The 26,137-nt window shown below is 51.4% G+C and overlaps 1 protein-coding gene across 2 annotated transcripts; it reads right to left on the bottom strand.

Moving 5' to 3' along the window:
- Positions 1–3,992: 3,992 nt before the first annotated feature.
- N4BP1 (NEDD4 binding protein 1) lies at positions 3,993–24,605 on the bottom strand. 2 transcript variants are annotated; one of them, XM_075326184.1, is made up of 8 exons: positions 24,520–24,605; positions 22,176–22,475; positions 11,947–13,334; positions 8,858–8,988; positions 8,026–8,122; positions 7,300–7,407; positions 6,411–6,518; positions 3,993–5,922 (listed from the first exon to the last, which is right to left on the bottom strand). In XM_075326184.1, the coding sequence occupies exons 2-8, from the start codon at positions 22,431–22,433 to the stop codon at positions 5,583–5,585; spliced, it is 2,430 nt and encodes an 809-aa protein (XP_075182299.1). In that variant the 5' UTR covers positions 22,434–22,475; positions 24,520–24,605; the 3' UTR covers positions 3,993–5,582. The 2 variants fall into 2 exon arrangements, with proteins under 2 accessions (XP_075182299.1, XP_075182300.1); XM_075326185.1 differs by lacking the exon at positions 3,993–5,922 and adding an exon at positions 5,935–6,302.
- Positions 24,606–26,137: the final 1,532 nt, after the last annotated feature.

Genomic DNA, 26,137 nt, shown 5'->3' with positions numbered 1-26,137 from the left:
GTTCAGTCTCCACCCTTCCTGCCTGATTGACGGCTGTTCAGTCTCCACCCTTCCTGCCTGATTGACGGCTGTTCAGTCTCCACCCTTCCTGCCTGATTGATGGCTGTTCAGTCTCCACCCTTCCTGCCTGATTGACGGCTGTTCAGTTTCCACCCTTCCTGCCTGATTGACGGCTGTTCAGTCTCCACCCACCCAGCCTGATTGAAGGCTGTTCAGTCTCCACCCATCCTGCCTGATTGCTGGTTGCTCAGTCTCCACCCATCCTGCCTGATTGACAGCTGTTCAGTTTCCACCCTTCCTGCCTGATTGCTGGTTGCTCAGTCTCCACCCATCCTGCCTGATTGACAGCTGTTCAGTCTCCACCCATCCTGCCTGATTGACAGCTGTTCAGTCACCACCCCCTGGCCTGATTGACAGCTGCAGCTTGTACTGAGCAGTGTGAGATCGCAGCAGGAGGATTGTGCAGCTCAGAACAGATGATGAATGCAGCAGCCGGGATCATCAGTCTGGAAATCCTCTGCCCTGAAGCTTTGTCACAGATCGCAGAAGCAGAGAAACTGCGGTATACATTGTGTCACATGGGCGCCTGAGCCTATAATATCCGCCTATATAATAACCCTCTGGTTCAGGGGGATTTCTGCATCGCACTTCAGCCGCAGACACATCGCAGTAACCGGGAGGTCAGGACCCAGGATACAAACATCAGACGATCTGCGGGGAAAACCCGTCTACAGCCTACAGTCATAAGAAGAAGAAGTGGCAGTATTTGCAGAACGAAGATAAATCTAGTTTTATGGCCTCTAAATTCTCATGGGTTCAAAGCCAATAATCCGAGCTGTTGTTCTCTGTGATCAGCCATTTGTGGCTTGACTGTAGTATTGTTTTCCAAAAGATCAGCACATTCCTCTGCTTAAATACTCTGTGCTGCTGGGACCTGCTCCTTCCTCTATGTATCTCTGTGTCCTCCTATCCCAGCAGCACAAAGTATTTCAGGAGAGGAGAGCACTGATCTTATAGGTCCTATAAGATCGGTGGTCTCCTCTCCTGAAATACTCTGTGCTGCTGGGACCTGCTCCTTCCTCTATGTATCTCTGTGTCCTCCTATCCCAGCAGCACAAAGTATTTCAGGAGAGGAGAGCACTGATCTTATAGGTCCTATAAGATCGGTGGTCTCCTCTCCTGAAATACTCTGTGCTGCTGGGACCTGCTCCTTCCTCTATGTATCTGTGTGTCCTCCTATAAGATCAGTGCTCTCCTCTCCTGAAATACTCTGTGCTGCTGGGACCTGCTCCTTCCTCTATGTATCTGTGTGTCCTCCTATAAGATCAGTGCTCTCCTCTCCTGAAATACTCTGTGCTGCTGGGACCTGCTCCTTCCTTTGTATCTCTGTGTCCTCCTATAAGATCAGCGCTCTCCTCTCCTGAAATACTCTGTGCTGCTGGGACCTGCTCCTTCCTCTATGTATCTCTGTGACCTCCTATAAGATCAGCGCTCTCCTCTCCTGAAATACTCTGTGCTGCTGGGACCTGCTCCTTCCTCTGTGTCCTCCTATAAGATCAGTGGTGGGTCTTGAGGACTGGAGTTGAGAAACACTGCTCTATGTATCTCTGTGTCCTCCTATAAGATCAGCGCTCTCCTCTCCTTAAATACTCTGTGCTGCTGGGACCTGCTCCACAAAGTGACGGCACAAATCCGTATTAATGAAAATAAACCTCCTTTATTAAAACACCCAAAACATTTACAAAACCTGAACAGTGGGCTCCTCCGCGGACCGGAGCCCGGAACAACATACGGGTGGGATAAGGCCGGCACTCGCTTTCTTTTTCCAGGTGGATTTAATAGATTTGTTGCAAAAATCTCGGCACTGTCTGCAGAAATAATCACATATTTAGGGGTGGAATATTTAGCTGCAGAAATTTCTGCGACAAATCCGCTGAATGCGATCTTCAGCGATGAACCCGATGCTTATTTGTATCGTCCGGTATATAAGCGATGGATGGAAACGTTCCGGCTGCATCCAAGGGTCTGTATCTGGCTGTAGCGGAGCACAAGGGTGGTTGCAGTCTGTACTACGTTTATTAACATACTAGACCTTATGTCTGAAGTTTACCCGGTGTGCAGAACTTTTCACATATGTATATAAAAAAATATTATACTGTATATGTATATTTACATATATTCATTTAAATGCTATGGAGATAAAAATAAAAAAAATAAAAAATAAAATCTAAAAAAAAAATAAAAATAAAAAAAAATATAAAAAAAAAAATTAAAAACAACATTAGGCCACCTGACACTTTCCGCTTTGTAGAAGCAAAAAAAACAACAAAAAATTTAAATTATTATTCATGTCAATAGCAAATTTAGAAATATAGTTACTTAGAAAATTGGTGACGTGGTCAACTTATTTCACATACACTAAAATATATATGTGAAATAAGTTGACCACGTCACCAATTTTCTAAGTAAATATAGTTCGAAATTTGCTATTGACATGAATTTCTCACCAGATGTCAATACCAAGCCATCCAATCCACAAAGAGATCAAACCATAGATTACCATAAATTTAGAGGTGTGTAATAATGAGAAATGACACAGGGAAAAAGTATTGAACACATGAAGAAAGAGTTGGAAAGTCATGATACCGGCTGATATTGATCAGTAATTAGAAAGCAATCCTGACACGCAGTGACAAACAATATCAGCGGGTTCAGTTGATGGCCTGTAGAAAGGTGTCTCATTATCAAGGTGCCACACAAGAAACATCTCATGATGAGTAAAACAAGTGAGCTGTCTCAAGATCTTCTATAACTTATTGATGTAACGCATACTGACAGCATTGGTTACAGAAGAATTTTTAATCTACCGAAGGCTCTAGTGGGCACTGTTGAAGCCGTAATCCAAAAGTGGAAACAACATTTCACCATAAACCGGCTACGACAGAGAGAGGTGTGAAAAGAAATATCAGAGAACCACCTGTGGAGGCCACAGAACGACCTGTAATCAGCAGGGATAATTGTTTCACAGAAAACTAAATAATACACTCCCTCTCCATGGCCTGTATGCACGCTCCTGTATGCACGCTCACCGCACAAGACTCCATTGCTGAACAAAAAGCAGGTTCCAGGGGGTTTAAAGTTTGCTCAACAATATTTAGACAAGTCTGTGAAATACCGCAGAATATAATCTGCTAGAATGACCGGGGCGATCACCGGAGCTGAATCAAATAGAAAATGTATGGAAGGAGAATTCATAGGAGCTGGAATCTGCAGGATGTGAAGAGTGTTTGTGCGGAAGAATGGAACCAAAATGCACCCGAGCAATGCAGGCGACTAGTGTCTCCATACAGGAGGAGTCATCACCAGCAAAGGCTTTTATACAAAGTATTACATACATTCCAGTAATATGCTCAATACTTTTTTCCTGTGTCATTTCTCAATATTATACTTATTTTATGGTCATCTATGGTTTGATTTATTTGCCTGTGTAGATTGGATGGGTTGTTATCAACATCTGGTGAGAAATTCATGTCAATAGCAGCTTTGGAAATCCATATTTAATATATAGGTGACGTATTCAATACTACTTTGACCAACTGTGTGTAATTATACAATATATATTTTATATATAATATTATATATATATATATATATATATATATATATATATATATATATACACATATACACACACACACACACATACACACATATATATATACACATATATATATACACACACACACGCACACAATTAAAAAATTATTATATATGTGATATATATATATATATATATATATATATCACATATACACACACACACACACATACACACATATATATATACACATATATATATACACACACACACGCACACAATTAAAAAATTATTATATATGTGATATATATATATATATATATATATATATCACATATATAATAATTTTTTAATTGTGTGTGTGTATATGTATATATATATTATATAAAGTAAAAAAAAAATAACATACATTAATCCTTTATGGCGCTCTTTATGTATTCTGGGGCTTCATGCGGCCAGAAAAAAAAATATGTTTTTGCTCCACTATATTGAATTTCAGAGGCATTGAGATATTTTTGCCCGAACACAACCCGGCCTTAGTGTCTTATTCGTCATTTCTCAAATACTAAAAAGAATGGGAAAATAAATGCAAAAAAAATAAAAAAATAAATAAAAATAAAAACAGAAAAAAACCCCCACACAGATCGTGCTGCTTTGTGACCCCCCCACTTCCTAAACAAACGCCGCTGCAATAAAACAATCTTCGTACATAGTGCATTTTATGTAATTGCCGCAATATCGGATTCAAAGCTTTAAAAAGGAAAAAAGAAAAAAAAAAATCAAACAAAGATGGAAAAATGTCAAGGGGAAGAAAAAAAAAAAAAAAAAAAAATCTTTGGAACACTGCAGCCAAAGAATGATAATTGTTTTGGGGCAAAATGAAAACACCCCCCCCACAATATCTCGTTGCAGAAGATGCTGCGGCGTTGGCGAATGCAAAAAAACCCCACAAATCCGGAGCAGCAGGACCGCTCCTCATTGAAGAAACAACCAACAGAACATGGCTCTAAAATAAATAATATATTTACCGTGGTGAGACGTCCCCTCAGGTCTCCACACACGAACTCGGAGTATCGGATAAAAGAACAAAAACAATAAAAACAAATTCTGCTGTGTTCCGGTCATTAAGAACAGAACATTATATCCTCCGATTCCAGGAGCCGTCCTCGCTCCGGAGTTTGTCAAATCTGTGCAACATGCAACGAACAAACGGCTCCAACTCAAATGGTTGTAATTTAAAAAAACCCTAAATTTTAAATATATAAATTGTGCCCTCTGACCGGGGGCAAACAATCGGGATGAACATTCCCTCAATTAAATGGTTTGCACCTGTATATACTGTATGTATTCATTTACGCTCCCATATCTCATGCTTTTTTTTTCCCTCCGCCAGCCGCAGCAGGAGCCGGAGCAGAGCCGGGCCGCCGCAGGAGCCAGGCCGCCGCAGGAGCGGAGCAGGAGATGGGGCGGCCGCAACAGGAGCCGGGCCGCCGCAGGGGCAGAGCGGGAGCCGGGCCGCCGCAGGGGCAGAGCGGGAGCCGGGCCGCCGCAGGGGCAGAGCGGGAGCCGGGCCGCCGCAGGAGCAGAGCAGGACCGCCGCAGGAGCAGAGCAGGACCGCCGCAGGAGCCATACGTAGTAGAGTCGGTAGAAACATTTCTAATAAATGTTTCCCCATTAGTGGTTTTCCACAAAAACCGTGATCTTTTAGTGCAGGACCAACACCCTTGGCGGAAAAAAAAAATTGAAGGTTAAATTGTGGGTGCCACATGCACCAATGATGCATTTCCTTACCGCACCGAGGTGATGCACGGCCGCCTCCACCACTATATAGCGGCTGCTCCACTGCTTTAATGCTTTATAAATATGAAGTCCCAATAAAGAACGAATACTCGTGCAGGAAACAGCGCTACAATTCCAACAATTCTGAGTCCAACTCCCCCCCCCCCCCAAAAAGAAACTGGACATAAAACAGTATGAGGGTGCTCAGTCGAGGATCATGGCGGACAAAGCGTTGAGGTCCCTCATGTACGGATGATCCGTCAGGATCTGGCTGATTTTCTCCCTCTGCTGAGATTCGGGGAAGATCTTGAGGAGAGAGTCTTTTAGCTGTGAAGTCTCGTGAGGAGTCCTCTTTGGGGGGACGACGGCCTGCGGGCGAAGGATGTTCTGGATGGCCGGACTGAAGGTGGGTTTTTTGTCTATGGGTAGGAATGTTCTGGGTTGGGAGTTATTGGTGGCGGCGGTAAAAATCCCAGAAAGCGAGACGTCATTACTAGGAAAAAACACTCCGCTGTCCGATGGACGAGGGGCGAGAGGGAGGCCGCTGGAGGAAAGGAGAGAACAAACGAGAGGTATCAATAAAACACAGAAACTGCCACTGTCTCATGCACCGCAACCCTAAGTCCTACGTGCGCAGAGACTGTACGGCGCAACAAGGTGGAAGAATCCACCGCTAATCTGGCATCGCACCGCACTGGTGCACAGTGCCGTCTGCAAAAAGCAAAGAAGGCAAGACTGGACAAACCTGAGCAAAAAAATAATAAAAGCATCTAAGAAACTATTTTAATTCACTTTTTATTATTTTATATTAAAAGCAAGAGGCACGGGAGTATATGCAGCCGGATAGCGGGCGCTCTGCTGGTCTGTGACTGCGCGCAAGGTCGTCAGTGATAAGGTTTCCGCTTCCGCTTTCCTCTGAAAAATCTACGGCACAAAATAGAGACATTTTGGAAGCCAAAACCCTATTTCTTTAACTATCGTATGAATGGAGCACTAGAGGACACCTGATGAGCGGCGAAACGTCCTCCTCACCTGAGCTGCGGCTGGTTGCTGAGGAAGTCCTCAAGTTTCGGGCCGTGTCGTCCGAGTGGATCGTCTGGGATCATAAAGATGTCACCAACAAACGTATATTGTAATAATCTGAGGAGAGAAAGACGAAAGTGAGGAATCTTCAGAGGCATCCATAAGTCACGGCGGTGTTAAAGGAGTGGGGATGTTCCGTTTTGGTTAAAAGGGTTCTCCGAAGTAAGCGGCTCACAGCTGGTCTCACTGCTTCCCTGCGATCAGCTTTAACCTGAGGAAGGGGGGTCTCACTGCTTGGACAGTGTTTAGGACATCACAATGGAAATATTTGTGCTGCAGTACCTACAAATAACCTGCAGAGGTCAGCAGGTAAAAAAGGGTTTATTCACAGGTGGTTTCAGAGGGCAGGTGACGGTGACGGCGCCGAGGAGCGCGCGCGGCAAGGGCAGGTGACGGCGCCGAGGAGCGCGCGCGGCAAGGGCAGGTGACGGCGCCGAGGAGCGCGCGCGGCAAGGGCAGGTGACGGCGCCGAGGAGCGCGCGCGGCAAGGGCAGGTGACGGCGCCGAGGAGCGCGAGCGGCAAGGGCAGGTGACGGCGCCGAGGAGCGCGCGCGGCAAGGGCAGGTGACGGCGCCGAGGAGCGCGCGCGGCAAGGGCAGGTGACGGCGCCGAGGAGCGCGCGCGGCAAGGGCAGGTGACGGCGCCGAGGAGCGCGCGCGGCAAGGGCAGGTGACGGCGCCGAGGAGCGCGCGCGGCAAGGGCAGGTGACGGCGCCGAGGAGCGCGCGCGACCGGGGCAGGTGACGGCGCCGAGGAGCGCGCGCGACCGGGGCAGGTGACGGCCCAGGTGGTGGGGCTGGTAAAATTGGCGGTTACTGAGACACACGAGCAGCACCGACCTTTCCTTTATAACCTTGGTCCACGCTGGAGATTCCCCCACAAACTCCCGGAGATTGTCATTGGTGACGATGATGCCTCCCGTCTTCTCTGCCAAGTGCAGCAGGAACCTGCAAAGAGAGAGGAAGAGGTTAATTTGGAGCTGATTGACGCACGTCTTCCACTTCACCCCACTCCAGACCCTACAGACCGAGCAGCAAAGCCGCGGTCCAAAATAATATAACCTGGCGCTAAATATTACAAGATCCGAAATAAGGTTTATTCTCATTAATGACTGTCCGAAAATACTGAATATTTGGTGCTCCACAGACCCCGGTGACGCTCACCACCGAGCGGGCAGCCTCCGGATCTCACTGTTTGGATGATTAGTGACCGACACTGATTGTCGGGTATGTGCAGACGCAATGTCATCCTCGCTGCTGACCATTGCTGGGTCCTCAATATCGGAGCAATGCGGGTGCAACACCCGTTATCTGAATCAATAGGGGGCGCAATGCAGTACCATCCACAGCCACGATTCCGCTGAAGGCGCTGTGCTGCGCTTCTGGTATTGCAGCTAAGCCTCAAGTTCTTCAAAAGGGCCGACCTGCAATACCACACACCACCTGAGGACAGATGTGGCGCTGTTGTGAGAATAAAGTAGCCATTTTTTTTCCGTCCCTGTCCAACCCCTTTTCACCCCCAAAATACTAAGAAAACCTGAGTCGATTACACAGCGACCTACACACCTGTCATCATGAGACGCGATTCGGGAGCCGAGCACCGTCCTGGAAGGGGTGAAGGACAAGATTCCCAGCTCCTCCAGCTGATTAAGAAAGTGCTGCTCTGCAGGACGGGAACAAGACGATCAAGGGTTAGTGCGGAAAACGTCATACTGAAGGGAGTGGACGCTGAGCTGCAGTACCTGAGAATGGCCACTGCATAGTGTGGTGCTGCTGAGCTGCAGTGTATGAGAACGGCCACTGCGTAATGTGGTGCTGCTGAGCTGCAGTACCTGAGAATGGCCACTGCGTAGTGTGGTGCTGCTGAGCTGCAGTACCTCAGAATGGCCACTGCATAGTGTGGTGCTGCTGAGTTGCAGTACCGGAGAATGGCCACTGCATAGTGTGTGGTGCTGCTGAGCTGCAGTACCAGAGAATGGCCACTGCGTAGTGTGGTGCTGCTGAGCTGCAGTACCTGAGAATGGCCACTGCATAGTGTGGTGCTGCTGAGCTGCAGTACCGGAGAATGGCCACTTCATAGTGTGGTGCTGCTGAGCTGCAGTACCTGAGAATGGTCACTGCATAGTGTGGTGCTGCTGAGCTGCAGTACCGGAGAATGGCCACTGCGTAGTGTGTGGTGCTTCTGAGCTGCAGTACCTGAGAATGGCCACTGCATAGTGTGTGGTGCTGCTGAGCTGCAGTACCGGAGAATGGCCACTGCATAGTGTGTGGTGCTGCTGAGCTGCAGTACCGGAGAATGGCCACTGCGTAGTGTGTGGTGCTTCTGAGCTGCAGTGTATGAGAACGGCCACTGCGTAGACCCTGCATACGTCGGTGACCCCTGATGACCCCCGGTTACCTGTGATGTTGGGGTCTCGCTTCGTCCTCCACTGAGGGACAAACACCGTTATATTCCTGTGGCCTTTCCTCCAGAAATATTCCACGGCGATCGCGATTCCCCGACAGGAAAAGAATTTCTGTAACCCGTGGCTGCAAAACGGACAAAGTGTTAGAAAAACAGGAGCCCCCCCCCCATGCAGGGCATAAATAATCTTCACCGGCCAATTAATTAATGATCTCCCCTCCCATACCTGCAGCCGCCCCCCCCCCCCACACACCCGTACCTGCAGCCCTCCCCCTTTCCCCCCCACCTGTAGCCGGCCCCCAGCCCAGCCCCCCCTCACCCCAGTGCCAGAGAGAAATACATAGTGACAACACCAGGACCCTCCGACATTTACACTCATGCCGGGATTTATCGGAAATCTGTCTGTACTCTTGTTGACTGTTTATTACCACTACTGTGAAGATTTACACCTCAGAGCTGCATCCACAATTCTGCAGGATACTATTGGAAACACATGTGCAAGTGCTTCATCAGACACAATACTGACAGCAGAGCTGAACTCATAATGGTGGAAGAAAAGATTTCCTAGAATTCAAATCCAGAGCAAACACTGAATTATTCAAGAATATGAAGCTGAACCGTGCAGAATAGTGAGTGCAGCTCTGGAGTATAATACAGCAGGTAACACAGGATCAGTAATGTAATATATGTACACAGTGACTGCACCAGCAGAATAGTGAGTGCAGCTCTGGAGTATAATACAGGAGGTAACTCAGGATCAGTAATGTAATATATGTACACAGTGACTGCACCAGCAGAATAGTGAGTGCAGCTCTGGAGTATAATACAGGAGGTAACTCAGGATCAGTAATGTATGTACACAGTGACTGCACCAGCAGAATAGTGAGTGCAGCTCTGGAGTATAATATAGGAGGTAACTGAGGATCAGTAATGTAATGTATGTACACAGTGACTGCACCAGCAGAATAGTGAGTGCAGCTCTGGAGTATAATACAGGAGGTAACTCAGGATCAGTAATGTATGTACACAGTGTCTGCACCAGCAGAATAGTGAGTGCAGCTCTGGAGTATAATACAGGAGGTAACTCAGGATCAGTAATGTATGTACACAGTGACTGCACCAGCAGAATAGTGAGTGCAGCTCTGGAGGATAATACAGGAGGTAACTGAGGATCAGTAATGTAATGTATGTACACAGTGACTGCACCAGCAGAATAGTGAGTGCAGCTCTGGAGGATAATACAGGAGGTAACTGAGGATCAGTAATGTAATGTATGTAAATTTGGAAACAACTGTATCAAGAGGAAAAAAATAAAGAGGATTTTTTTTTCTTCTAAAAACAGCGCCCCCCCCCCCGTGCTGATGGTTTGTATGTGCTATTGCAGCTTAGCTCCTTGGAAGTGAATGGTGTTGAGCTGCAATACTGCACATGACCTGTTATTAGTGGAGGCGCTGGTGTAGAGTGTGGCCATGTTCTGCTAATCTTGCACAATCTCCTGCGCTCCTGAGTGGCGGTGACCCCGGCCGCTCGTGTGCGGCTCTTATCTATAGCAGTTTTGCTTTCGGTATTTCTCAGGTTTCTATATGAGGCTGGTGAGACGCGGTCACGTTTATTCTTGTATTGTGACTCATTAACCTGCACTTATCAATGTATTGTGATGGGGCAGAGTGAACAGCGCGCGGCTCGGGAACAGCTGCCTCCGTACGGCTCAGTGAGTCACCCAGTCACCTGCCAACAAGAGCCTAGATACAAGGGTGCGGTGACATCCGCTGGTGCCCACAGAGCACGCCGCCGATGCCCACCTCCGCTGGTACCCACAGAGCACGCCGCCGATGCCCATCTCCGCTGGTGCCCACAGAGCACGCCGCCAATGCCCATCACCGCTGGCGCCCACAGAGCACGCTGCCGATGCCCACCACCGCTGGTGCCCACAGAGCACGCCGCCAATGCCCACAGAGCACGCTGCCGATGCCCACCTCCACTGGTGCCCATAGAGCACGCCGCCGATGCCCACCTCCACTGGTGCCCACAGAGCACGCCGCCGATGCCCATCTCCGCTGGCGCCCACAGAGTACGCCACCAATGCCAATCACCGCTGGTGCCCACAGAGCACGCAGCCGCCGTAACCTCCACCAGCGCCCAGAGAGTACACAACCGCCTCCGATGTCCAGAGAGCACACAGGTGCCGCAACCTACGCCGATGCCCAGAGAGCACACAGGTGCCGCAACCTCCGCCGATGTCCAGAGCACACAGGTGCCGCAACCTACGCCGATGCCCAGAGAGCACACAGGTGCCACAACCTACGCCGATGCCTAGAGAGCACACAGCCGCCATAACCTCCACCAGCGCCCAGAGAGCACACAGCCGCCATAACCTCCACCAGCGCCCAGAGAGCACGCAGCCGCCATAACCTCCACCAGCGCCCAGAGAGCACGCAGCCGCCATAACCTCCACCAGCGCCCAGAGAGCACGCAGCCGCCATAACCTCCACCAGCGCCCAGAGAGTACACAACCGCCTCCGATGCCCAGAGAGCACACAGGTGCCGCAACCTACGCCGATGTCCAGAGAGCACACAGGTGCCGCAACCTACGCCGATGCCCAGAGAGCACACAGGTGCCGCAACCTACGCCAATGCCCAGAGAGCACACAGGTTCCGCAACCTACGCCGATGTCCAGAGAGCACACAGGTGCCGCAACCTACGCCGATGCCCAGAGAGCACACAGGTGCCGCAACCTACGCCGATGCCCAGAGAGCACACAGTTTCCACAACCTACGCCGATGCCCAGAGAGCACACAGGTGCCGCAACCTCCGCCGATGCCCAGAGAGCACGCAGCTGCTGCAACCTCTGCCAGTGCCTAGAGAGCACACCACTGCCGCAAACCTCTGCCGCTGCCCAGAGAGCGCAAACAGCAAAGCGCAACCTCCACCGGCACCCAGACAGCATGTCGCCCAAGCAATCTCCACTTCTGCCCACAGAGCATGCTGCTGTCAAAGTCACTCACACAGCTCGTCACTGCCGACGTCCGGCAGAGACTCAGCACATCCCTGATCTAATTACCACAAGCGGCACAGCACTGACCTCATGGCGACATTGCTCCCATCGATGACGATGTGTTTCAGATTGGATCTCCCCGGCTCGTTTTTTAGCTCCAGTCTATAGGGGGTTTTGATGGAGTTGAGGAATATCTGCACTCCAGTCACCGGCGGGTTGCGATTCTCCGGCCGCACGGACGCCGAGGGCTTCACATCGCTCTGCACAGGTTTTGGCGGGTGGGTAGAATTGTTGACTCTTACAGGTATCTGCTTCGTCACCGGCGGCACTGGGGGCAGCTTGGAAGGTCCCGGACTGTCTAGGATGACGACGTCATTATTTCTTGGAGGACTGGAGGCGCCTCTGGCCACAAAACTGAAATTTTTTGGTAAATTAACCTCTGTTGCTGGCAGTCCGGTCTGGAATCCTTTGGTGGCCGTCGGGTTGTGCACCTCGTCACTGCCGGATGGGCGTCTCCTGACGGGATCCACCATCACCTCTTGCCTCGGCTTCGATGTATTCACGTCTATGGCGTTTTGCCGACTCTCCGGCACCTTGTTGCTTTCTTTTTCTATTTCTTCAAGAAGCTTTAATGGTTCCTCGGACTGTCCAAACTGATGGATGACCTTCTCAACCACCTCCTTGGAATATCCCATCGTCTTGAAAAAGTTCACCAGGATTTTGTACTCCGTCTCGGGGCTTACGGTGTGGTCTTCGTCTACGATGATGAGCGATTCTTCGCCGGAATCGGACACCAGGTCAATGACGGAAGCGTCGGCGGCGCCGGCACTGGAGACCGGACCGTCTATCTGGATGCAGTCTAAGGAGAACGGCTTCTTCAGACACCGCTCTTCGTTCTCTGAACATCGCCTCTTCGTGGACAATCTGTCCTGGTGGCTGAGCGACACGAGCGTCGGGTTTGTTGCCGTGTCGGGTACATTGGAAAACACTGAGTCCAGCTGGCTGGTCAGCTCCGTCACGGGAGTCCGCGTTTTTTTCCTCGATGTCTCCTGGCACTGACCACTATCGGGAATAACCGCGGCAATCTCCGGATCGGCGTCACAAGACGTGAGGTTCAGCAGCTCCTCCTTTAAGACGCTGGGCAGTAGTAATAAGTCCATGGTGTACTTATCGGCGTTGGCCTCCACAAACTGTTTAAACCTCTTTTTTACCTCCGTTTCTTGGCTTTGGGGTAAACTTTTATTATTTTGGAAAAGTCTGACAAACTGCTGGATGTGACTCTGGGCCATGACCACCGGCTCGGTTCTGCCTTTAATACTGAGGAGTCCGATTTCCAACATGGTGACGTGAGCGGAGGTGTCCGTAATCAGGTGGTTCAGGAACAGACTCTGGGCCCCCGCGAATATGCAATGGATCTCCTTGGGGTAGCTCTCCTTCATCTCCATCTCGGGTTCACAAAGGCCTTTAATGTATTCCTGCAAAAAAAAAAAGCAAGAAAGAAGATTAAGATCTGACAGTAAAGGCATCAAAACGACCCTGGACGGCTGGTGCCTATGCAGAGCACAGTAGCAATGTAATCAGCTGCTGCGCTCTGCATAGCTACATTTTTTTTTTACTGCAGTTCTAAGAAAGAAAAGAAGGGAATTTTGTTACTTACCGTAAATTCCTTTTCTTCTAGCTCTTATTGGGAGACCCAGACGATTGGGTGTATAGCTACTGCCTCCGGAGGCCACACAAAGCATTACACTAAAAAGTGTAAGGCCCCTCCCCTTCTGGCTATACACCCCCCGTGGGATCACGGGCTGCTCAGTTTTAGTGCTAAAGCAAGAAGGAGGAAAGCCAATAACTGGTTTAAACAAATTCACTCCGAGTAACATCGGAGAACTGAAAACCGTTCAACATGAACAACATGTGTACCCGCAAACAAACCAAAATCCCGAAGGACAACAGGGCGGGTGCTGGGTCTCCCAATAAGAGCTAGAAGAAAAGGAATTTACGGTAAGTAACAAAATTCCCTTCTTCTTCGGCGCTCTATTGGGAGACCCAGACGATTGGGACGTCCAAAAGCAGTCCCTGGGTGGGTAACAAAATACCTCAAGTTAGAGCTGCAAGACAGCCCGCCTCTACGAGGAGGCCACTGCCGCCTGCAGGACTCTTCTACCTAGGCTGGCGTCCGCCGAAGCATAGGTATGCACCTGATAATGTTTGGTGAAAGTGTGCAAACTCGACCAGGTAGCTGCCTGGCACACCTGTTGAGCCGAAGCCTGGTGTCGTAATGCCCAGGACGCACCCACGGCTCTGGTTGAATGGGCCTTCAGCCCTGAAGGAACCGGAAGCCCCGCAGAACGGTAGGCTTCCAGAATTGGTTCTTTGATCCATCGAGCCAGGGTGGCTTTAGAAGCCTGCGACCCCTTGCGCTGGCCAGCGACAAGGACAAAGAGTGCATCAGAGCGGCGCAGGGGCGCCGTGCGGGAATGTAGATTCTGAGTGCTCTCACCAGATCCAACAAATGTAAATCCTTTTCATACCGGTGAACCGGATGAGGACAAAAGGAAGGTAAGGAGATATCCTGATTAATATGAAACGAGGATACTACCTTAGGGAGAAACTCCTGAATGGGGCGCAGCACTACCTTGTCCTGGTGGACCACCAGGAAGGGAGCCTTGGATGACAGCGCTGCTAGCTCAGACACTCTCCGAAGAGACGTGATCGCTACCAGAAAGGCCACTTTCCGTGATAGTCGAGAGAGTGAAACATCCGTCAGAGACTCGAAAGGCGGCTTCTGGAGAGCAACTAGTACCCTGTTCAGATCCCATGGATCTAACGGCCGCTCGTACGGGGGGACGATATGACAAACCCCCTGCAGGAACGTGCGTACCTGCGGACGTCGTGCTAGACGCTTCTGAAAAAAACACCAATAGCGCCGAGACTTGCCCTTTAAGGGAGCCGAGCGACAAGCCCTTTTCCAACCCAGATTGCAGGAAGGAAAGAAAAGTAGGCAATGCCAATGGCCAGGGGGACACTCCTTGTACCGAGCACCAGTAAAAGAAAATCTTCCACTTCCGTGGTAGATCTTAGCAGACGTGGGCTTCATAGCCTGTCTCATGGTGGCAACGACCCCTTGGGATAATCCTGAGGACACTAGGATCTAGGACGCAATGGCTACACAGTAGGTTCAGGGCCGTAGAATTCAGATGGAAAAACGGCCCTTGGGACAGTAAGTCTGGCCGGTCTGGTAGTGCCCACGGTTGACCGACCGTGAGATGCCTGTCGCCAGAGCTCTTTGATCGTCATGAAAACCGGGACCTTGCTGTTGTGCCGATTCGTGAAACCCGTCCGGGTGCAGAGACCATTCTCCTGCGTCCACGCCCTGGTGACTGAGGAAGTCTGCTTCCCAGTTTTCTACGCCCGGGATGTGAACTGCGGATATGGTGTATGCTCTGTCTTCCACCCCTAGCAGAATCCGGCGGACTTCCTGGGAGGCTCGCCGACTGCGTAGTCCGCCTTGGTGGTTGATGTATGCCACCGCTGTGGATTGTCCGACTGAATTCGGATCTGTTTGCCTTCCAGCCACTGCAGGAAGTCTTGCAGGGCAATATACACTGCCCAGAGCTCCAGACAATTGATCTGAAGAGTGGACTCCTCTTCTGAGAAAGGGGGACGTTCCTGTGTAGGGACATCGACTTCCCTTCTATTGAAGTGGACGCAGATGAAACTGCGTGAAAGGGACTGCCTCTGGATGAGGTGTCTCCTTGAAGGAGAGACTGCACCCCCGTCTGTAGTGACCGCTGTTTGTCCAGTGGAAGCTTCACCATCGCTGAGAGAGTGTGAAACCCCAAGCTAAGATATGCCAGCGATTGGGTTTAACTTTGAAAAGTTGAGGACCCACCCGAAACTCTGGGAAGTCTCCAGCGCCATGTTCAGGCTGTGTTGGCATGCCTCTTAAAAGAGTGCCTTGACAAGTAGATGGTCTAAGTAAGGGATCACAAGGTGACCCTGAGAGTGCGGGAGTGGTCCCACTGCTGCCATGAACTTGGTGAAAACCCGTGGGGCTGTCGCCAGACCGAAGGGTAGGGCTACGAACCGAAGATGCTCGTCTTCAATAACGAATCGTAGCAAACGCCGGTGCTCTGGAGCAATCGGCACGTGGAGATAAGCATCCTGATGTCTATTGATGCTAGGAAATCTCCTTGAGACATTGAGGCAATGACGGAGCGGAGGGATTCCATCCGGAACCGCCTGGTTTTCACGTGCTTGTTGAGCAGTTTAAGGTCCAGAACGGAACGGAAGGAGTCGTCCTATTTTGTCACCCCGACCAGATCGGAGTAAAAAGTGTCTCTTGTTCCTGAGGAGGAGCCGGGATTACTCCTACTGCCTGCAGAAGAGCCTCGGCTCGGCCGGTGAGGAAGTTTTTGCGACAAACTGTCTCTCACCCACCGGCCATTGACCTGTGGCAGTTAAATGTCGCTAAAGCGGGGGAGTCTGCCACCGACCGCGGACGCGGAGAGAGAGGGCTGAAAGTCATGAGGAAACCGCCTTGGTAGCGGTTCCTCCGGCTGCCTTCTCCGGGCGTGATTGAGCCCGCCAGGAACCTGCGCCCCTCTGAGCCTTTTGAGTCCTGTTGGACGAGGGCAATTGGGACGTGCCCGAGCCTGGGAAGGACCGAAACCTCGACTGTCCCTTCTCCTGATGGGTCTTGTTTGATAGCTGGGGTAAGGAAGAATCCGTACCCTTGGACAGTTGAATGATTTAATCCAACCGCTCACGAAACAGTCTGTCACCAGATAAAGGCAATCTGGTTAAGCACTTTTGTGGAAGCAGCATCTGCTCCAATCCCTTAACACTAGGAGCGTAACAACACGGAGTTGGCGGACGCCACTGACGTACGGCTCGTAGAGTCCAGGACAGCATAAACAGCTTGAGTCGCAATGCCGACATTGCGAGGTGAAGGACGCTACTGCGGCCAAGATGTACATGTGACCGCGTCCCTCTGCGCAATACTAGCTGAAATAGCTTGGAGTGCCTCTATGGCTGCGAATGCCGGGGCAACCGACCCGCCGATAGCTTCATAGACAGATTGCAACCAGAGGGCTATCTGTCTGTCAATGGCATCTTTAAGTGAAGTCCCATCTTCCACTGCAACTATAGATCTAGCCGCAAGCCTGGAGATTGGGGGATCCACCCTTGGAGCGCTTGAGCACGTCAGGGGGGAAGAGACAACGCGTATCCTCAATACGGTTGGAGAAACGCTTATCGGGATAAGCGTGGTGTTCCTGGACTGCTTCTCTGGAGTCAGAGTGACCAGAAAAGTACTCAATATACGCTTGAGATACCGAAATAGGGATTTCTTCTGCTGTGAAGCTGACCCCTCCACTGGAGGAGTTGAGGGAGAAATACCCAACCTTCCATTGATGGACGCTATAAGATTATTCACTATAGCGTCACCATCCGGTGTATCCGGATTGAGAGCGGTCTCAGGATCAGAGTCCTGAACAGCTACGTCTGCCTCGTCATACAGAGAGTACTGTGATGAAGTCGAGGGCCGTTCTTAGGGAGCTCGCTTAGGCCGTCTGGGACTGTCGTCCGTGTCAGAGCCTGCACCCTGGGATGCATGGGACCCTCCTGGAGCCATGATTTGTTGCGAAATCAGGGTGGCCAGGGGCATTGGATCAACATTGCCCAAGGTCTGTCTGGACTGCAAAGTCTGTAAGATGTTAGTCATAGTCACAGACAATATATCAGCGGAAACTGCAACTCCGTCCCTGTCCCTGGACAGGGATCACAGGTGGTTCTTTTGGCCACCTGTAGCAGAGACCCCGTTGAGTAATTGCACACACTGGGGGTCCTGGAACAGTATCGCATGCAGTACAAGCAGCATAGAAAGCCTGTGCCTTGGCACCCATGCTTTTTTTTTTTTTTGCTGTTGCTGTCTAGCCATCTAGGAGCATTAGCCAAGAATAGCGACCGTACAGTGCAATGTATAGCATACAAGCATGAAGTACAATAAACACTTCAGCACATGCAGTACAAGGAGCATAGAAAGCCTGTGCCTTGGCACCTTTGCTTTTCTGCTGCCGTTGTCTAGTTATTCAGGAGCATTAGCCAGGAAAAGCGACATACAGTGAATGTATAGCATACAAGCATGAAAATAACCACTGCAGCACATGCAATCCAAGCAGCATTGAAAGCTTGTGCCTTAGCACCCTTGCTTTTCTGCTGCTGTTGTCTGGTCATCAAGGAGCATTAGCCAAGAATAGCGACATGCAGTGAATGTACAAGCATGAAAACAAACTCTGCAGTACATGCAATCCAAGCAGCATTGAAAGCTTGTGCCTTAGCACCATTGCTGTTTGCTGCCGCTGTCTAGCCATCTAGGCGGGTAGACAGCCAAGAATAGCCCTTACAGTGCAATGTAAAGCATACAAGCATAAAGGACACATGACACTGCAGCACATGCAAGACAGGCAGCATATAGAGTCTGTGCTTTAGCACCCCTGATCTTTTGCTGCTGTTTCTAGGTCTGCATCCTGAATAGCGACCGTACAAAAGTACAACAGGACACTTCGGCATTAGTGGGTCAGCACTTTAGTTGCCGCTTACCGCCCGCACAAAAGCGGGTGTGTGGCGCCGGAATCCTGTGCTGGTAGCTCAGCGCTTGTCTCCGTTTTCCCGCTCTGCGTGCCGGAATGGCTGCCGGCGTCCAGAGGAGAGGGGCGGGCCGAGGGCGTGCCCGAGACAAGAGCGGGAACCCGGCGCCCACTGTGTCTAGTGAAGGGGGCTGGAGAATGCAAATAAGGCTCCAGCTCTCGGCGCTGCTATAGAACAGCGTCTCTCCCTTTCCCTGAGTGACAGGGTGGGGGCGGGAACGAAGCGGCGCTAGGCCGCAAAAGCCGGGGACTAAAGTTAGAAGCGCCGCCGCCGTAAAAGCGCGGTCGGCGCGTCCCCGGCGCACTACAAGTCGCAGCTGCGCCGCCGCTCCAGGGGCGGTCGGCGCGGCGGTCCTCACACGTAAAGTCCCCCAGTAATCTGCAGGGACTATAAGCCCAGCGCACAGCGCTACAGTCCCCGGCGCACTAGCACACCCAGCAAGCCTGGAGTGTGCGTGGCCTGCCATACGGGGACACAGAGTACCTGAAAGTTGCAGGGCCTTGTCCCTGAACGGCACTCCCGCTCCACATCCAGCAGGTTCTATGGGTCTGTGGATGGAGCCCGGCCTCAGGGCTTGGTGGCCGGAAAGATCCCACTTCCTCAGAGCCCCTCAGGGGGATGGGGAAGGAAAAACAGCATGTGGGCTCCAGCCTCCGTACCAGCAATAGGTACCTCAACCTTACAAACCACAAGTGGGGTGAGAAGGGAGCATGCTGGGGGCCCTAGTATGGGCCCTCTTTTCTTCCATCCGATATAGTCAGCAGCTACTGCTGACTAAACAGTGGAGCTTATGCATGGATGTGTGCCTCCTTCGCACAAAGCTTGAAAACTGAGCAGCCCGTGATCCCACGGGGGGTGTATAGCCAGAAGGGGAGGGGCCTTACACTTTTTAGTGTAATGCTTTGTGTGGCCTCCGGAGGCAGTAGCTATACACCCAATCGTCTGGGTCTCCCAATAGAGCGCCGAAGAAAGAAACAATTAATGAATGGATTGTCTGCGGGCGTCTCCGTCACTTCTCCTCGGTGTGGAGTTTCCCTGCGCAGTGACCCCGACGCTGCACACTTCCCTCTCCAGATCCATGCGGACCCTCCGGATCCGCTTCACTTTTGATTTTACCTCCTCACATTCCCGTGAGCGATCACTCATTTATTTCCAGTTGTTATCGCTGCTTCGGGGCTTTTGCTTTTCAAGACACGAGCTGAAGATTTTATCACCACCGTTTTGGGGTCCACACGACCACTCGACCTCTCTTTCTTCCATTATTTTAAAAGGCAGAGTGACCGAGGAGACAATAGTTGAACTTTTTGGAAGGTGAATGTCCCATTACATCTAGCGTAGAACTAACAGCATTTCAGAGATGGAACATCATACCCACAGTAAAGCATGGTGGTGGCAGTGTGATGGTCGGGGGCTGTTTTGTCAGTATTCACACGGCAGTTTCTGCTATTGCATGTATTCCCCTTCCATAGTCACTGGTGTGCATACCTTATCTCCCCATAGTGATGTTTTTTTAGGTTTTTTGCACCCAGTTCAGACATAGAATGGAGTTCCAAACGTTATTCCTTAATGTTCCTGACCTCAAGCTGAAGCACACCTCAAGCTGAAGCACACCTCAAGCTGAAGCACATTTGGGTTATGCAACAGGACAATGATCCAAACAGACCACAGAAGATGCAGCAGCAAAGTATGGAGAAGGCATCAAAACGACCGTGGACGGCTGGAGTTGTACCTATGCAGAGCACAGTAGCAGTGTATGGTAATCGGCTGCGCTCTGCATAGCTACAATTATTTTATTGCAGTTCTAAAAAAAAATAAAAATAAAAAAATGAATGAATGGATCGTCCTCGTCACTTCTCGGTGTGGAGTTTCCCTGCGCGGTGACCCCGACACCGCACACTTCCCTCTCTCCTGCCGCAGAAGCACACAACAACTTCCTGCACAGCCGAGAAAAGCTTCCTCATCTCCTCGCCGGGATTTCCACACGTTATCAGGAACTTTTCATATCTTGGCTCAGACGACACGCCAAGAAAATAACTAGCATCAGGACACAATCAGCATCAGTGTAGGATAAAGGGAAGGATAAAGGGAAGGATAAAGGGAAGGATAAAGGGAAGGATAAAGGGAAGGATAAAGGGAAGGATAAAGGGAAGGAGACATTATAACGTCTCCGCGGGGTCTTACATGAACCCCCTGTGACCCCTGCACTACAGGACCCCACAGATTCAGGCGTATGGGACTTAATGGATTTATGGACAAGTATCGCTCATTCTTATTAATGTGTAAGGTATTATTCTGTGTGACCTGTGCATTATCCGATCACTGCAGAGACAGCAAAGAAATTACAGCACTAGGGGTCCGAGCTCCTGTACACGATCCCCCCCATACACTGAGCGGTGGTCAGCCACAGCTAATCCCTCCATACACATGTATTCTCACCCCAGCTGAGCGTGCATCTTCAGTAAGAAAAACGGAATAAGCCACAACTCTGTGCACCTCCCCCAGAGACCCCCCCTGTCAGTCTCCAAACCACTCCACCCCCACAGCCCCAGCCCCCCCTTTCCGCCTCCCAGCTTGGGACCCCCCTGTCCGCCTCTGACCCCCTGTTCGCGACTAACCCCAGGACCCCCCTGTCCGCCTGCAAACCCCCCCCCATCTGCCTCTCCTCCTGGGACTTCCCTTTCTGTCTCCGCTGCCGAAACTGTCCCCCCTCCGGGGAACCCCACGTGTCTGCGACCGACCGCCCCCCTGGGGAACCCCACGTGTCCGCGACCGCCTCCCCAGGGGAACCCCACGTATCCGCGACCGCCCCCCCAGGGGAACCCCACGTGTCCGCAACCGCCCCCCCAGGGGAACCCCACGTGTCCGCAACCGCCCCCCCCAGGGGAACCCCACATGTCTGTACTTGGAAACCTCCTGTCCACGGACCGGACCCACTGTCCGTGACCACACCCTGGACCCCCATGTTCGCCACCTCCCTCCCCGCCAAAACGCCTCTGTACATATATCCCCTCTGTTTGCCTTACCACCCCCACCCAACAACCCCCCCATCCGTGCAGCGGCCCCGACTCCTCGGTCCATCTAACCCTATGAATGCAGGAAGTTAGGCTCTGCAGGTCGTCTGCTATATTCTCCGTCTGCTTCTATTAGCCACATGACAGAATATAATTTTTGCGAGCTGTGGGGGGGTCTAATAGATACGAGGACCCTTCCCCCCACCTTGCTGCCCTTACATAGGCCCCACAACCCATACGATCACTGATCCCAATCTTGCCGGATCTCATCGTGTGCAGACAATGATGCTGAAGGCTGAGCCTCTTCGGAGGACGGAGGAGACGCTGGACCGTGCTCGTGCGCCTTTATTTTCCCTCTTAGAGGCGTGTTCACAGCTGTGGATGCCGGCGCCGTGTGTCACCGCACAGAGGAGCTACAGAGGAATCCGAAGCCTCCGCACCTGAAATACAGGTTTAGTAAAACTCCCACTTCCTCCGTGGGAAATTACGTCTTTAAGACATTGTGACACACGGCACGCAACGGCTGCGGCTCTGCCCTCACCGATTTATGAGGGATTTACAGCAATTTGCTGACACCTCATTGGGTTTCCTGCCATAAATAAAGCAGTAGTTAAAGGCATCGTCTCCCCGTGATGCCCCCGTAGGACGCCCCCGTACCTTGGCTTTCAGCACCGCTTGTCTTTTGCCTTTCAGTTGCAGCCAGATGCGTCCGGGGATCTTTCCATATTCTCCTTCCTCAAAATTAAATTTCTCCAAACACCCGAGAACGGTGAACGTCACAGGGAATAACGTCTGCACCCGGCCGCGGCTCCGCTCCAACAAGCAGCCCTTATCGCCAGGGGCGGTGAACTCATCCACCACGTCTGCGCCGAGGGTCCCATCCTCTACCCGGCTCTGCGCCGCCACGTCAGCCATGCCTGGTGCTCTGATCAGTCCGGGGTGGTGCACATTGTGGACCTGGGAGAAGAGCGAGAAAACGGAAACATCAGATCACCGACACCCAATCGCCGGGCCCCAACCGGGGGAACGCGCGCCGGGCCCCAACCGGGGGAACGCGCGCCGGGCCCCAACCGGGGGAACGCGCGCCGGGCCCCAACCGGGGGAACGCGCGCCGGGCCCCAACCGGGGGAACGCGCGCCGGGCCCCAACCGGGGGAAGCAGGTCAGCAACCACCGCGCCGGGCCCCAACCGGGGGAAGCAGGTCAGCAACCAGCGCGCCAGCCCCGATCAGGGGAAGCAATAAGAAAAGTTCTACACTCAAGAGTATGAAATGTGAATTCACAAAGTTCTGAGAAAAAAAAAAGAAAATGTGACAATTTGCATTTTTTAAAAAGAAATTCCCCCTGACTAAGCAGCTTCATGACACACTGTAACGAGGCTGGTCCTGTGCGCTGTGGGCAGAGGGGTCAGATGCACTGAGTGCAGGTGATGTGGAGTCCGGGGGAAAATCTTCATCAGGTCATTGCCTCCAACATAAGAGGGGCGGCGCAAGGAAGAAGAGCAGGGGCGGGGGTGAGGCGCACGGAATAAGAGCAGCGGGGGATGGGGGATGGTGAGGCGCACAGGAGAAGAGCGGGGGCGGAGGGGGGAGGCGCACAGAATAAGAGCGGGGGCGGAGGCGCACAGAATAAGAGCGTGGGCGGCGGGGGGAGGCGCACGGAATAAGAGCGTGGGCGGCGGGGGGAGGCGCACGGAATAAGAGCGTGGGCGGCGGGGGGAGGCGCACGGAATAAGAGCATGGGCGGCGGGGGGAGGCGCACGGAATAAAAGCGTGGGCGGCGGGGGGAGGCGCACGGAATAAGAGCGTGGGCGGCGGGGGGAGGCGCACGGAAGAAGAGCGGCGGCGGGGGGAGGCGCACGGAAGAAGAGCGGCGGCGGGGGGAGGCGCACGGAAGAAGAGCAGCGGCGGGGGGAGGCGCACGGAAGAAGAGCAGCGGCGGGGGGAGGCGCACGGAAGAAGAGCGGCGGCGGGGGGAGGCGCACGGAAGAAGAGCGGTGGCGGGGGGAGGCGCACGGAAGAAGAGCGGTGGCGGGGGGAGGCGCACGGAAGAAGAGCGGCGGCGGGGGGAGGCGCACGGGAGAAGAGCGGCGGCGGGGGGAGGCGCACGGAAGAAGGGCAGGAGCAGTATATTGTAGGAGGGTAGGGGCAGCATACGTGCAGGAGAGTATAGGGCAGTATATAGTAGGAAGGCAGGAGCAGTATATCAGGAGGGCAGTATATAAAAAAAAAGGGCAGGGGCAGTATATATCAGGAGGGCAGTATATATATCATGAGGGCAGTATGTATATATATCATGAGGGCAGTATATATATATATGTCATGAGGGCAGTATATAGCAGGAGGGCAGGGGCAGTATATAATATGAGGGCAGTATATAGCGGGAGGGCAGGGGCAGTATATATATCATGAGGGCAGTATATATATCATGAGGGCAGTATATATATATCATGAGGGCAGTATATATATCATGAGGGCAGTATATATATATATCATGAGGGCAGTATATATATATATGTCATGAGGGCAGTATATAATATGAGGGCAGTATATAGCGGGAGGGCAGGGGCAGTATATATATCATGAGGGCAGTATATATATCATGAGGGCAGTATATATATATATCATGAGGGCAGTATATATATCATGAGGGCAGTATATAGCGGGAGGGCAGGGGCAGTATATATATCATGAGGGCAGTATATATATCATGAGGGCAGTATATATATCATGAGGGCAGTATATATATCATGAGGGCAGTATATATATCATGAGGGCAGTATATATATATCATGAGGGCAGTATATATATATCATGAGGGCAGTATATATATATCATGAGGGCAGTATATATATCATGAGGGCAGTATATATATATATATATATATATATATATATATATATATATATATATATATATATGTCATGAGGGCAGTATATAGCAGGAGGGCAGTATATAGCAGCTGTATATACCGGTGTGGACGGGCCGGTCGGGGATACTCACAAGTCCATGCAGCCGCCGGGCTCCGGTCTCTTCGGAGTCTCCGCCGCTCAAACAGAAAGTGTCTCGGCCCAACAGACTCCCTCAGGAAGCACTTCCGGGTTGCGCTGCCCGCTGCCACCACTAGAGGCCGCGCCGCCTCTCCTCACAGCGGACGTGCTGCTGCTGACGGGCTCCGACAAGATGGCGGCGGCGCTGAGTCTCTGCGGACATTGCTGTACATAGTGCTGGTCTGTAATCTGTGTCTCTAAACTCCCAGCATGTCCCCCGCCGCACAGATATCAGGGCATTTCTCAGCTGCTGGAGACCACAGATTACAGACCACTGCAGCAGAGCAGCACATGTGTCTCCAGTCATCCCCGTGTATACGTCAGTGACTGGAGAGACTCCTGCCTGTATGTGGTGACCTTCCACTGCCTCATGTATGGCGCAGACCGCAGAGAATGACCCCATGTGTGGTGCTGGGGCATAAAGCGCGTCAGGCACCACAGGAGCTTACACTTCTCTGGCTGTGATGTGCATTTATTATATATATTTGCACCTGGACATTAATTGCCTCCACGACACTCGCCCAAGGCGAAGCGCAGGGTCACGATTGGGAATTACCCGCGTTCCTCCCGGCTCAGAATTTCTGTGCGTTTCTCCCCTGACTCTTTGTTCCTCCGGCAAAGAAGAAAATCCAGTTCTGGTGACATTTACGTTGTTTTCCTGCACAATAGACGGTAAATACAACCGTCCATGCCTCTAAATCTCCTCGTTCCTGCGTTATCTCGGGGTCCGGGGTTGGCTCCAGGTCCATGCAGACCCCTCAGAACCGCTTCACCTTTAATTTTACCTCCTCACGTTCCCGTGAGCGATCACTCGTAAATTTTCAGTCGCTGTATCGGGGCTTTTGCTTTTAGTGGCACGAGCTGTAGATTTTATTGTCACCGTTCTGGGGTCCACATGACCACCCATCTCTTTTTCTTCCGTTGTTTTTGAAGGCAGAGTGACCGAAGAGACAAAAGTAGAACTTTTTGGAAGGTGAATGTCCCATTACATTTGGTGTAGAAGTAACGCAGCATTTCAGAGACGGAACATCATACCTACAGTAAAGCATGGTGGTGGGAGTGTGATGGTCAAGGGTTGTTTTGTTTTGCTGCTCAGGACCTGGAAGACTTGCTGGGGTACAAGGAACCATGAATTCTGCTGTCTACCAAAAAATCCTGAAGGAGAATCTCTGGCCAACTGTTTGTGATCTCAAGCTGTAGCGTCCTTGGGTTATGCAGCAGGACGATGATCCAAAATGTTGTCACCTCCGAATGGCTTAAAAAAACAAACAAACTGAAGACTGTGGAGCAACCTAGTCAAAGTCCAGACTTATACCGACTGAGATGCTGTGGCTGAACCTTATAAAGGCGGTTCATGATCAGAAACCCTCCAATGTGACTGAATTACAACAATTTTGCAAAGATATGTGGCCAAAATTCCTCAAGAGTGTAGCGCTGGCATCGCTGCACTCCTTGCACTCTCCGCAGGGATGCGTGCTTACCACCGCAATCAGCGCTCTCCACACTGCCCAGCCTCACCGCGGTGCTACACGTGGGTGCTTCCTGCTTGTACACAGCACAGGATTTCTGGG

The sequence above is a fragment of the Anomaloglossus baeobatrachus genome, chromosome 10 (genome assembly GCF_048569485.1).
Source record: "Anomaloglossus baeobatrachus isolate aAnoBae1 chromosome 10, aAnoBae1.hap1, whole genome shotgun sequence".
NCBI classification, from domain to species: Eukaryota; Metazoa; Chordata; class Amphibia; order Anura; family Aromobatidae; genus Anomaloglossus; species Anomaloglossus baeobatrachus.
The sequence above is the reverse complement of the archived record's forward strand: the minus strand, read 5'-3'. Positions and strand labels throughout refer to the sequence as shown.

Excerpts from the sequence above, each read along its gene's own strand:
- N4BP1 (XM_075326184.1), bottom strand. The coding sequence starts at position 22,433 with ATGGCTGACGTGGCGGCGCAGAGCCGGGTAGAGGATGGGACCCTCGGC. Across the intron at positions 6,519-7,299 it reads ACCAAGGTTATAAAGGAAAG|ATTATTACAATATACGTTTG; the intron begins GTCGGTGCTGCT and ends TTCTCTCCTCAG. Across the intron at positions 5,923-6,410 it reads AGCAACCAGCCGCAGCTCAG|CGGCCTCCCTCTCGCCCCTC; the intron begins GTGAGGAGGACG and ends CCTTTCCTCCAG.